The sequence below is a fragment of the Carassius gibelio genome, chromosome A12, assembly GCF_023724105.1.
Source record: "Carassius gibelio isolate Cgi1373 ecotype wild population from Czech Republic chromosome A12, carGib1.2-hapl.c, whole genome shotgun sequence".
NCBI classification, from domain to species: domain Eukaryota; kingdom Metazoa; phylum Chordata; class Actinopteri; order Cypriniformes; family Cyprinidae; genus Carassius; species Carassius gibelio.
The window spans coordinates 1,545,990-1,559,617 of record NC_068382.1 but is presented as its reverse complement, the minus strand read 5'-3'; the positions used below and the strand labels follow the sequence as shown (position 1 = coordinate 1,559,617).

Below are 13,628 nucleotides of genomic sequence, written 5' to 3'. Positions count from 1 at the left end.
GCTTGTTTCAGTTTGGCAAGATTTGCACTGAATACTGAATGAAACAGCTTTATCTAATAGAGAGAAAAGCTTTTGAGCAGATTTGGGCTTGATTTAACTTCATTTCAACAGAAACACTATTTCAGCATTACTGGACTCAGAAAGCTGTAAACTGACAATCTTGATCATTGAAGTCCTAACATTAGTTTTTGTGCATATAACTTCTAACACATTAAAAACTGTCTTACAGCATTGCAGAAAACATTGTACTTCATAAGACATAAGCTTGTTTCAGTTTGGCAAGATTTGCACTGAATACTGAATGAAACAGCTTTATGTAATACACTGCAAAAAACACCCCCCTTGAAACAAGCAATATGTGCTTAAATCCAGTCAAAGTGTACTAAAATCAAGCAAAATAATCTGCCAATGGGGTAAGCAAAACTGACTTGATAAGAATTCTTGAAAATAGCATACATTTCTAGTCACTAATAAATGCAATTGGATCTTAAAACTAGACAAAAATGCTTAAAGCTATGCAGTATTTTCTTTTTATAAGAATCTAATAATGAATAAATTTAGTCAAAATTGCATTAAAACTAGAATATTGTACTTAAATCTAGTCACTAAAAATAATGTTCGATCTTATAACTAGACAAACATGCTTATAATTATGTAACTTTCACTTTTTATAAACACTGAATAAGAAGTACATTAAGTGCAGATTTCATTAAAACTAGAAAAAGTTGTCTCAAATCTAGTCACTAAAAATACTGTTAGGTCTTATAACTAGACAAACATGCTTATAATTATGCAAATTTCACTTTTTATAAGAACTGAATAAGTAATATTAATGCAGATATTTAACCTTAAATTCATCTTATTTAGATTTTTTAACAATGCTCAATAACCTGAAAATAGATAAAAAATTCTTGAAACACACCAATAAAGAAACTTAAAATGTACTAAATGAATAAACAAACAACTTACATTTGCTGAACATTTATTAAAAAAACTCGTCTTAAACAAATGGAGCATAGAAGCAGGATGAACTGATTCCAAGGCTATTCAACTGACACATTTACACACACACATACACACACACACACACACACACACACACACACACATCAACAGCAAATGTTCTGCACAAAGAGATAGCATCAGTCTATAACCTGCATTCACTATAACCTCAAACAGTAATTACTCAATGAATGTATTGCATTTATGGCAAATTCAATAAACAGTACTGAAAACTGGGAGAAACTAAAAAAATAGCACAATTAAAGTGCAAAACAAATAAAAAAAAAAAAAAAAAAAACCTGCGGCTCTCACTGCCTTAGCCATACAACATGTTAGAAAAGAAATTACTCAACAAACATTTTCCATTCATGAATGGCCTTCTTGTACGAGGAGGTTGCATCCTGCTCGTGGATGACATCTCCAAGTACTTGTGTTTGTAACACAGACAAGAGTGTGGCAATACACTTGGGATATGTCAGGTGAAATGCATAGTAATAGGCCAGGAGGTAGAGAGGTCCCTCGTAGAGCAAATCTTTCTCAAAAGTTACAACTGGAGTTGTACCTACAACCACAATGCAGTTCTGCTCACCAATCAGCAAGACAGGACTAGAAAGCACACGCCGGTGGATGTAGGTATCAGGATCCTCAGAGGGCTAGAAAACCAAATAAATACAGAATTTAGACTACAAACACAGCAAAAAAAAGCAAAGTAAGTAATGTTTGTGTTTCATATGTTGTTGGGTGGACACGGTTAATGAGGAAAAGGAAACATCTTTTTCAAGTTTGAAGCTCTTCCCGGGTAAAAATGCATCTAATATAAAACATATAAATAAAGCTCAATTACACTTAACAGCATTTACACCCTTCTAAATGACTGGTTATTATGGGTATTTTTTCTACCAAAGGCGGGGTCAAGGTAATTTTTTTATTATTATTATTATTATTTGTTTCATGGCCAGTTTTTTGAGTAGCCCAATTAGGACGTTTTTTTTTTTTTTACCAAGTATTTTATTGACAGTGTAGGCATCTTAGGCACCTGCTAAGTTATCACTACTGAAGTTAAACTTACCGTGAGGACGTGGAAAAGAGCCTCACTGATTGGGACCAGTTTCTTGGGTGCTGCAGAGCCAGATGGGAAGAGCAGTGGCAGGGCAGTAAAAACTGCAATGGCATGTTCAACTAAAAAAACAAGAAAAAAAAAAAACAAGAGAGGAAATCGATATTGATATGCACTTAGGAATTAGGTTAACACTTTATTATAAACTATACAAGAATAAAGTACATCAAAATCATTAACAAACTATTCGTTTATAGTTAATTCGTAGTTAATATACATATATTAATATACAAATAGTGAGTACACTGTCACAACAATTAGTTATTATTGTTTAATTAGCTCGTAGTAAAGGAATTGTTAATTAACTAGGAATAAATAGATTAATTCAGTTCAACTCACATTCATTTATATAGCGCTTTTCACAATACATAGTTTTAAAACAGATTTACAGAGAATGCATGTCAACATTACAATTTAGAATGATCTGTTATCAAATGGCTGTCCACTTTACAACATTAAAGTTGAATCACTGAACTCACTTGAGCTGTTTTAAATATGTCTTTAGTACCTTTATGGATCTCAAGAGGTTATAAAAAGTATAAAAAGTTTAACCCCTGTAGTCACATGAACTGTTTCTGAATCTTGAGAGGTGCAGTGTCATTACAGCTGGCAATAGAGGCCTCTCTGAACCATCATATTTCATCAAAAATATCTTAAATTTGTGTTCTGAAGATGAAGGTCTTATGGGTGTACAACAACATGAGGGGGAGTGATAGATTACACCTTTTTTTGTTTTTGGGTGAACTAACCCTTTAAGTTGTAAACAAATCATAATAAATATTAACTAAGTTATTACTTATGAGCTAATTAAACAACAATAACTGTTAATTCCACTGAAAATGAATGAAGACTAATTGCATATAGCCTATTAATGTATTACCAATGTAGATACTACAATATAATAACTATGAATTAAATATAAACCAGTAAGTACTATAATGGTAAGTACTTTATTACTGTATACTTATAAATTATTACTGAAATCAGGTAGGTCAATCAATGAAATACATCTTTACCTCCATTTAATGTCCTTGGAGGCTTCATGACTTTCTTCATGACGCCATAAAACTGAACCTTGGAGTAGAAGTTCTCCCACCTGCCTTTCACCTCAGAAGTGTATTGGCTATTGTTTGGCTCAATGACTCTCCGCAGTTCATCCATTACCTGAGAGAAATATTGAAAGTTATAAAAATCATTAATCTGTATGTCTGCAGTTAGGCAGATGATATGGGACATTTGTCACTGAGTCTAAAGTATGTTTCAATGTGTATACCCACATGGTCCAGTTCTTTGAAGCACGGGTATGCCTGTAACATTTTTGTGGGTCGGTCTTGCTCCTTCAAAGCATTTGAGTCAATGAAATTTCTTCTGGACTGGAACTCCAGGTCTAATAGATGAGTTACAGCAGCTTTGTTTGGCTTCTTTGCTTTGTACATTTCTTGTAGAGTCCTGTAATGTCGTGCCTGTGTTTTCTGGCTGTCAAGGCTGTTGTCTGGACCGTCGGCTATAATTCAGGCATTCAATATAATTAGAACAAGAATGTATGCCATGCCACATAAAAATAAATAAGGCAGAATTAGGATTACATATATTACCAAATATTATGTTATTACTTACTGCAAATACTATACTTGTGAATTTTCTTGTAAATGGTAATGTACATACATGCTTCATCAATGCTGTCATTTTCTTGCTGTGGGGTGCTTGATCTTGAAGGTGGTGACAGATGAACTGTTGATGCACTTGAATCAGCATCATAGTCACTTGCCACTGCAGCAGATGGTACTTCATTCAGACGTACTCTCTTGGATGGAGGGTGTTTGGCCTTCACAGGACTTCGGATATTTGAAAGTCGCTTCAAGAGCTTTTTGGCAACAGTGTCCTGTAAAAAAGAAGGAAGCATCAATGAATAGTTTTGAAACAATGTTAGCAGGAAAACATGTTTTTACTATAAATATTCAAGCAAATGAAGTCTCTCACCCACTCATGACTTGATCCAGTTGACTTATCTTTTATCATAGGGTAGTATTCCACTAACCGCTTTGCCATGGCAATAACTTCATGTTTAGTGGGATATTTGTAGTCATCTGAAGAGGCTCTTGCAATAGATATCATATTTGTCATGGTATTTCGGATGAGTCGGCAGAAGAGCTCCTTTGATAAGGTGACTTCACCCTCTTTTCCAAGACGTTGCTGCTCGAAGTATGCACGTCTCACATGTTGTAGTTCACTATCAGTGAAGAGAACGTATTCTGGGCTGGGTAACTTCAAAAACTTTGAAGTGCTGGGGTCATCTCTTTTTGGACTTCCATTATGTTCATCATCAGCTGATGAACCTTGGGGTTCAACAGGAATGGTGTTCTCCTAAAATACAAAATGTATACATTAATCAAATAAGAAAAGTAACTTATTTTATTCCAGAGGGTCACACTTGAATGTATAAGTGTTCATCTTTAACCACACCAATTTACATATAAATCCTCTGTGCTGAAAATGTAATTACCGATAACCGGTAAAAAACATCCAAAACACAAATATTTTAACCTTAACTGTCACTATCCCACTGATGGGACACTTGACACTCTTCTTATATATTGCCTTTTTTCATATCACATATTTTATTAATCAACACCACAATTAGGTCCGACCTATGAAAACCTTTTTAAATCGATGTGGTGTTACCATGGAAATGGTACTTTCATTTCTTTTAGTGAGCTCCTACCCTAGCAGGTGATGTCATGTTACAAATTACAATATTTAGTTTAGCTACTTTATAGTCAAATCTTGAAAAAACAAATAATGTTGGAAAAGTCTGAGTCTCACGGTTCAATATTTGCCAACTGTTTTGATATTTGGACAGACATTTATAAATTTGTAATAGTCATATAAAAATAATAGTAAAATGTATCAATAGTTAAAATAAAAAAATAAAAAATAATAAAAAATTAACAATGTCTGTGACATCCAGGGGCTTTTTTTTTTACATCAACTTCAACTGCAACTTGGATAGACATATTGCTTTCATTTGATAGCAATTTTAGAGTAAAATATATTTGATAAAATATGCATTTAATATAAAATAAATGCTTAGTACAGTACATTTGATTTACAGTAAATTTAAACTTTCATAAGTTTTTCATACTTTTCATACTTTTAAACATTTAGGTTTGGATTGGATTCATGTCTAATCTCAAAAATGGGGTGACAGTTAAGGGTTTAAGTAAAAATACCTGTTCTTCCTTATGAACAATAAGCCAAATGGCTTTGCGTCGCAGGAAGTGCTCAGGACCAGGAAAGAGATCTCGTATATCATCCCGTGTGAGAGTTGGTAAAATGTCTTCCCCAATGTTAGCAGCTTAGAACACATGTAAATATGTTAGTTAGCATAGCTCAGGTGCATTATACATTGTATACATAACTTTTTCAGATATTGTGAAAATGCATTCACTTGATTATAGCTATTTAATAAGAGAAATATAGACATTTTTGTTTTATAACATGGTCCTAACATGGCAGAAATATTAAATCTATGAAATGGCTTAATGAAGTGAAATAAACAGGCAATAATGATAAAATATTCTTAACACTTGACAAAAAGGTTATTTTTGTCAGCATCAGTAAATGCATTAGGTATTATGAAAAAGCAATAAACAGTTTTAGAGCATTTAAAACTATTGGTATATGGTTGTACAAATGTTCATTGTATGTTCATTATGAAATAACTAATGTTGTGGTATGCACATTTAAAAAAAATATATATATATTTGTCCATGTAACACAAGGATCAATAAGTGCTGCAAAACAAATGTTGTAAAACAGCTGACTATTGTCACTGAATACAAATTTATTATAAAGTGTTAACGATAAAACAACAGAAGTGATAGTTTAATTGAATTTGCCTCAGGGTGACGTCACAAAACAAATCGAGGTCATATTTGGATATAAGCCGCTTTTAATAAATTAAGTATTATTTAATTTGTACTAACTAGTACAACTAAAAAGATGGAAAGCAAAACGGGACAGGCTGAAATTTCAGACAAAAGATGTAACGTTACGTTAAGTTACTGAACATCTCAAGAAAAAGACTGAATGATCAGCTTTATTCAGTTACAGGAGGGCTGTTTCTGGTAGGAATAATTTTAGATTACAATTCAACTTCAAATACACAGAATGGCCAATAGAATTAACTGATTTTCAAAAAAAAATGTATAAATTACTAACCTTTTAGAGTACAAATCGCAACTTCATCGAGTCCGTCCATCGTGAGAAACTGGCGGGAGGAAGTGCATTCGTTTCCTTGCTGCACTTTTGCGCGCTGATTGCGCATGCGTATTTCAAAACGTTAACACGTCACAGGATCGACGCACTGTTGCGCATGCACGCTCGCGCGTTTTTCTTATTTCCTGTGTTGTACGTTTTTAATTTGGCACGTTAAGAACGTTACAGAAGTTATTAAGGCTTTAACGTAGTTAATTGGTTATCGTTGAAAGATACATTTGACATTAGTTTTAAACTCAACATCTCTTCTGTTTTATTTGAGGTCGCTACAAAAGCTTGCTTTGATTTTACCGGAGAAAATGATTTGGCGCTGCATAATTTGTTATGTGTTTGTGGCTCTTACTCTCAAATCTTTATTGAGTCACATAAATTCTGCACATAGTCGTAGTCCAGATTTCCGTCTGGTTTGTGGAATAGATGGGTGCACTAAAGAGTACCGAGTCTACAACTCTTTTTGGTATCACATCAGACGAACACACTCACAATATCTAGACGGCGTGAGTAGCAGCAGATCACATCGGAGAGAGAGATCAGCACAACACGAGGCATCCGGTGAACCTAGAAAAACGGACAGCAAAAACTTGTGGACATATAGTGAACGAACGCTGGAGGCTCAGGATACTTGGAAGACAAGTGACAGTCCGGATAATGAAAAGACACTGGAAAATAGTGTGGATTTGCAAACCTCTCTTCTTGTTCCTGTGGAACATTTTGGTGATTTTGATGCTTTTGACACTGGTGAATCAGTTTTCTCTGGCTTAAGCAGTAACACCGTTTTGCGGTCTCATCCGAACCTGGAAGCACAGGATGTCCTACTAAATGAAACTTCAGATTCGAATCCCACTCTACCTATTCCAAACAGGCCTTCTGATGACTCAAGTTCCTCATGCCTCCACCAAGAAACCATGGTAAATTAATAACTTAGTTCATGTTGATTATGTCATAGCATAGTCTATTATTTACCCTAATTATTATACATTCAAGTATATAATATTTTTACTATTTTCTTCATGTTTAGAATGACGAATTATCAAGTGATGATGTGCTATCCAGACATGCCACTGCTATTGTGATGACTGCTAGAGAGAAACATCATCTCTCACAGGTTAGTATCAGTAAAATGAAGTTGCGTTGCAATACATAACACAAACGGTCTCATTCGTTAACATTAGCTAATGTATCACGAAATGACAATACAGTTTTTAGTTACAGTATTTATTCATCTTTGTTAATGTCCGTTAATATTAATACAGCTATTCATTGTTTGTTCATGTTAGTTCATAGTGCATTAACTAAAGTTTAAAAACTACAGAATTTGATTTTAATTATGTATTAGTAAATGTTGAAATTAAGATTAATAAATGCTGTATAATTGTTGTTAATTCTTAATTTATGTTATCTGTAGTAGTTAACTAATGTGGTAAAACTTTAGTATAGGAAACATATTTACTATTAACTATGACTTTTCTTTGAAACAAAAAAAAAAAATCCTAATTTACTGCTTATTAATAATTAATATGTTTGTTTTTAACGTTAGGTATTGGGTAGGATGAGGAATATAGAATAAGGTCATGCAGAATAAGGCATTAATATGTGCTTAATAATAATAATAATTAATTAATTATTAATAATAATAAAATAAAGTGTTACCTCTAATGTAAACTAATAAAACCTTATTGTGAAGTGTTTTTTGTTGTAATCTGAAATCTAAAAGAACAGCATTTATTTAAAATAGAAATAATTTGTGACAATGTACACTACCATTCAAAGTTTGAAGTCATTTAGTTTACTTTTTTTTAACAATTGATACTTTTAATTAGCAAGGTTGTGTTAAATTAATTTAAAAAAGGAACAGTAAAGACATTGTTGGAATATATTTATATTTTGAATACATTCTGTTCTTTACTATTTTTATTCATCAATGAATCCTGGAAATTTTTTAAAAATTTTATATTATCACAAGATATTAGCATTGCAACTGTTTCCAACACCGATAATAACAGAGTATAAAATCAGCATATTATCATGATTTCTGAAGATCATGTGACACTGAAGACTGGAGGAATGATGCTGAAAATACAGCTGTGTATCACAGAAATAAATTACACTTTAACACAGATTCACACAGAAAACAGATGTTTTAAATTGTAATATTTCAAAATATATATTTTTTTCTGTATTTTTGATAAATAAATGCAGGCTTTGCGCATATGAGATGTCTATCAAAACCATTAAAAATGATAATATTTCCAAATTTTACCTCACAACCTCAAAAGTACACCTCTAAAATTAGTATTTGTCACTATAAATCTTGGCAAAAACTTTGTTCCTGAGTCACGTTAATGATCTATCAATGTTCTCATTCAGTGATGTTTGTAACGCTGTAACATATATTTCCCTGCTAATTAATGTTTTGTTTTTATTTTTTTCAGAGTGGTGTGAATGATGTTGTGGCTGAGGTTCAGGCGTATCAAGCTCAGTTACTGGGACTCAGCTACAAACAGTATTCAACAGACATGCAGGAAGTGAACTTCAGCGAGAAGCTTTGGGACTCTTTGACTCCTTTAAAGATCCATTTGCTGCAGTTTCAACATCATATAGACAGGACAGTGTCATAAAAGAAAAATTCAATTTTGTAGAAGCAGAAGAGGTTTCAGTCGGATTAGCAGTATGTCGTCAGAAAAGAAAAAAACAAAGAGACCTCGCAATAAAAAACAAATGTTTCCATTATATACCCCTGATAAAGAGTTTAGAACAATTAATGTCTCATCCAAAAATCTTTGCCATGATAAATGGTGGATCTCAGAAATGCAGCAGTGGATATTTTTATGACATCATAGATGGTGAACTAATGCTTTCACACCCTTTATTTTCTTCTAGACCCTCTGCTTTACAGATAATTCTTTATTCAGATGAAATTGAAATTTGCAATCCACTTGGGTCTCAAGCTTCAAAGAATAAGTTGCTCATGTTTTACTACACTTTGGGAAACATTAATCCAAAGTACAGGTCAAAATTAGCTTCAATCCGCCTTCTTGCTATTGCAAAGCAAAGTGAACTCTCAGAATGTGGAGTTGATGCCATATTGGCAAGATTGCATGAGGACTTGGTAAAGCTATATAATGGTGTGAAGATTCATCTTCCATGTGGTGAACATGAGATATATGGAGCAGTGGTTTCCGTATGTGGAGATACTTTAGCTCAACATGAGTTATGTGGATTTAAAGAGGGTGTGGGCTTTGCATACAGTAAATGCCGACATTGTGAATGTTCTTTTGAAGACATGCAAATGTTTTTTAATGATGAAAACTTTGAGCAAAGAACACTGGAAAGACATATTCGACAGTGTAGTGACATTGAGAAAGCCAGTACTGAATATCTCAGGAACAGCCTTAAAACTACATATGGAATAAACCGAAGGAGCAAAGTAATGGATTTCCCTGCCTTTAATTTAATCCATCAAACTCCTCAAGATATAATGCATGTAATTCTTGAGGGCATTGCTCCTTTGGAAATTAAGTGTATCCTGAAACAATTGGTTCTTTTGGGACAACTGGACCTTGATGCTTTCAATGCTGATATAATTGGATTCCCATACTCTCCACAAGATACTAGAGATAGGCCTAGCCCTATTGCGTACAGTACATTAGCTTCCAATGACAACAAACTGAAGCAGTCATCGGGTCAAATGCTTGTTTTACTCAAAATAGTGCCCTTTCTATTGGATGTGATTAAAGGTACTGCATATTTTTCCTTCATTCTTGAGCTTCTGGAGATTGTTCAAATTTTGTTTTCACCTGTTATTAGCCTTGAGACTACTGATAAGTTGAAAGTACTTATTGAACAGCATCTTAAACATTTTAAGGATCTTTTCTCAGAAAACAACATTACACCTAAACAGCATTACTTGATTCATGTTCCATCCCAGATTAAAATGTTGGGACCAATGCTCCGTCATATGTGCATGAGGTTCGAATCCAAACATTGCTTTTTTAAAAAATGGGTTTCAAAAGTAAATTTCAAAAATGTCTGTAAGTCCTTAATTAAGCACAACCAAATGTTTGAATGTTGTCAGAATGTAAACCGTTCCAACCACCCGATTTTTGGCAGTGAATGTGTATTGGGACCAGTATCAGAAGTAAAAAACATGGCGTATTTGAAAGGAAAAGTAAGGGACTACTTTGGAGTTGATCAGATAGACCATGCAGTGTCTGTTAAGTGGATTACTTTAAATGGAAACAAATACATTAGTGAAAAAACATTAGTAGTGTGTATGGCAAATAGTAGTAGTCTACCGGAATTTGGACTTGTGAGGAACATATTTGTCATAAATTCATCTTTGTATTGTTTTGAATGTCAGATGTACAGTACAGTCTGTTTTGACAGAGACTACATGTCTTATAAAATTGAGGTTCCCAACCTGGCAGAGGCAACTGAACTAGTAAATGCAGACAACCTTGTTGACTTCACACCGTATTACATTTTAAGTCACAGGGACATTACATACGTCCCTGTGAAATATTACCTCGGAGATGTGATTGAATTACATAAAGCCTCAAGTGTGTGAGAATTTATAGGTGTGTTCTAGATTGAATACGTTTTTAATTATTCTGGATGTATAACAATTTCAAACAAAATAATTATTTAATTTGCCATTGGGATATTTTGGAATAATCTGCGTTCAATACAAGTTGAGTTCATCGACATTGTTTTGATAGCCCCAGGGTTAAATGAATCTGTGTTACTTTGTAAATGTGATTGTTCTACATACAATGAAATACAGTAAATCAGATTTAAACCACTTTTTGACCAAGTGTTTTTGTTCACACAAGCAATTTGTCTTAATTTAATTTTCAAATACATGAACAGACACAAACAGAAAAATATATTTATAGATTTGAACTTTTTTAATTTTCTTGAAAATAGAATTTTTAGGAGTGGTATTATTCTTAAAATTAGCACAACAATCTAATTGAACATCCACCAAAACTCGCACTTTATAGCTGTCACTTGTTTCTGGTAAAATCTACATCAAAATGAGTTAAAATTTACTTATCAAGACAGAATAAGACTAATTTTCTTAAATTAAGATTAATGAACTAGTACGCAATGTATTTTATAAGAATTTTGGTCTTTTATGGCAAAAAACAAGATGTATTTTCTAGAAATAAGATTTTTTTTACTTTCTTAGATTTCTGTTTTTGCAGTGTAGAGAGAAAAGCTTTTGAGCAGATTTGGGCTTGATTTCACTTCATTTCAACAGAAACACTATTTCAGCATTACTGGACTCAGAAAGCTGTAAACTGACAATCTTGATCATTGAAGTCCTAACATAAGTTTTTGTGCATATAACTTCTAACACATTAAAAGCTGTCTTACAGCATTGCAGAAAACATTGTACTTCATAAGACATAAGCTTGTTTCAGTTTGGCAAGATTTGCACTGAATACTGAATGAAACAGCTTTATGTAATAGAGAGAAAAGCTTTTGAGCAGATTTGGGCTTGATTTCACTTCATTTCAACAGAAACACTATTTCAGCATTACTGGACTCAGAAAGCTGTAAACTGACAATCTTGATCATTGAAGTCCTAACATAAGTTTTTGTGCATATAACTTCTAACACATTAAAAACTGTCTTACAGCATTGCAGAAAACATTGTACTTCATAAGACATAAGCTTGTTTCAGTTTGGCAAGATTTGCACTGAATACTGAATGAAACAGCTTTATCTAATAGAGAGAAAAGATTTTGAGCAGATTTGGGCTTGATTTCACTTCATTTAAACAGAAACACTATTTCAGCATTACTGGACTCAGAAAGCTGTAAACTGACAATCTTGATCATTGAAGTCCTAACATTAGTTTTTGTGCATATAACTTCTAACACATTAAAAACTGTCTTACAGCATTGCAGAAAACATTGTACTTCATAAGACATAAGCTTGTTTCAGTTTGGCAAGATTTGCACTGAATACTGAATGAAACAGCTTTATCTAATAGAGAGAAAAGCTTTTGAGCAGATTTGGGCTTGATTTCACTTCATTTCAACAGAAACACTATTTCAGCATTACTGGACTCAGAAAGCTGTAAACTGACAATCTTGATCATTGAAGTCCTAACATAAGTTTTTGTGCATATAACTTCTAACACATTAAAAGCTGTCTTACAGCATTGCAGAAAACATTGTACTTCATAAGACATAAGCTTGTTTCAGTTTGGCAAGATTTGCACTGAATACTGAATGAAACAGCTTTATGTAATAGAGAGAAAAGCTTTTGAGCAGATTTGGGCTTGATTTCACTTCATTTCAACAGAAACACTATTTCAGCATTACTGGACTCAGAAAGCTGTAAACTGACAATCTTGATCATTGAAGTCCTAACATTAGTTTTTGTGCATATAACTTCTAACACATTAAAAACTGTCTTACAGCATTGCAGAAAACATTGTACTTCATAAGACATAAGCTTGTTTCAGTTTGGCAAGATTTGCACTGAATACTGAATGAAACAGCTTTATGTAATAGAGAGAAAAGCTTTTGAGCAGATTTGGGCTTGATTTCACTTCATTTCAACAGAAACACTATTTCAGCATTACTGGACTCAGAAAGCTGTAAACTGACAATCTTGATCATTGAAGTCCTAACATAAGTTTTTGTGCATATAACTTCTAACACATTAAAAGCTGTCTTACAGCATTGCAGAAAACATTGTACTTCATAAGACATAAGCTTGTTTCAGTTTGGCAAGATTTGCACTGAATACTGAATGAAACAGCTTTATGTAATAGAGAGAAAAGCTTTTGAGCAGATTTGGGCTTGATTTCACTTCATTTCAACAGAAACACTATTTCAGCATTACTGGACTCAGAAAGCTGTAAACTGACAATCTTGATCATTGAAGTCCTAACATAAGTTTTTGTGCATATAACTTCTAACACATTAAAAGCTGTCTTACAGCATTGCAGAAAACATTGTACTTCATAAGACATAAGCTTGTTTCAGTTTGGCAAGATTTGCACTGAATACTGAATGAAACAGCTTTATCTAATAGAGAGAAAAGCTTTTGAGCAGATTTGGGCTTGATTTCACTTAATTTCAACAGAAACACTATTTCAGCATTACTGGACTCAGAAAGCTGTAAACTGACAATCTTGATCATTGAAGTCCTAACATAAGTTTTTGTGCATATAACTTCTAACACATTAAAAGCTGTCTTACAGCATTGCAGA

General features: G+C 33.2%; 2 protein-coding genes across 2 annotated transcripts; one reads left to right on the top strand and one right to left on the bottom strand.

Annotated features, from left to right (window-relative positions):
- Positions 1-468: 468 nt before the first annotated feature.
- LOC128025777 (uncharacterized) lies at positions 469-6,482 on the bottom strand. The gene is made up of 8 exons (XM_052612305.1): positions 6,341-6,482; positions 5,350-5,474; positions 4,100-4,483; positions 3,785-4,001; positions 3,397-3,623; positions 3,136-3,283; positions 2,072-2,181; positions 469-1,655 (listed from the first exon to the last, which is right to left on the bottom strand). The coding sequence occupies exons 1-8, from the start codon at positions 6,444-6,446 to the stop codon at positions 1,347-1,349; spliced, it is 1,626 nt and encodes a 541-aa protein (XP_052468265.1). The 5' UTR covers positions 6,447-6,482; the 3' UTR covers positions 469-1,346.
- Positions 6,483-6,814: 332 nt separating this feature from the next.
- Positions 6,815-9,015, top strand: LOC128025617 (uncharacterized). The gene is made up of 4 exons (XM_052612114.1): positions 6,815-6,830; positions 6,890-7,305; positions 7,416-7,502; positions 8,830-9,015. Exons 1-4 carry the CDS (start codon positions 6,815-6,817, stop codon positions 9,013-9,015), a joined length of 705 nt encoding a protein of 234 aa, XP_052468074.1.
- The last annotated feature ends 4,613 nt before the right edge of the window (positions 9,016-13,628 follow it).

Excerpts from the sequence above, each read along its gene's own strand:
- LOC128025777 (XM_052612305.1), bottom strand. The coding sequence starts at position 6,446 with ATGCGCAATCAGCGCGCAAAAGTGCAGCAAGGAAACGAATGCACTTCC. Across the intron at positions 4,484-5,349 it reads TTGTTCATAAGGAAGAACAG|GAGAACACCATTCCTGTTGA; the intron begins GTATTTTTACTT and ends TTTGTATTTTAG. Across the intron at positions 3,284-3,396 it reads GCTTCAAAGAACTGGACCAT|GTAATGGATGAACTGCGGAG; the intron begins GTGGGTATACAC and ends TATTTCTCTCAG.
- LOC128025617 (XM_052612114.1), top strand. Across the intron at positions 7,306-7,415 it reads GCCTCCACCAAGAAACCATG|AATGACGAATTATCAAGTGA; the intron begins GTAAATTAATAA and ends CTTCATGTTTAG. Across the intron at positions 7,503-8,829 it reads AGAAACATCATCTCTCACAG|AGTGGTGTGAATGATGTTGT; the intron begins GTTAGTATCAGT and ends TATTTTTTTCAG.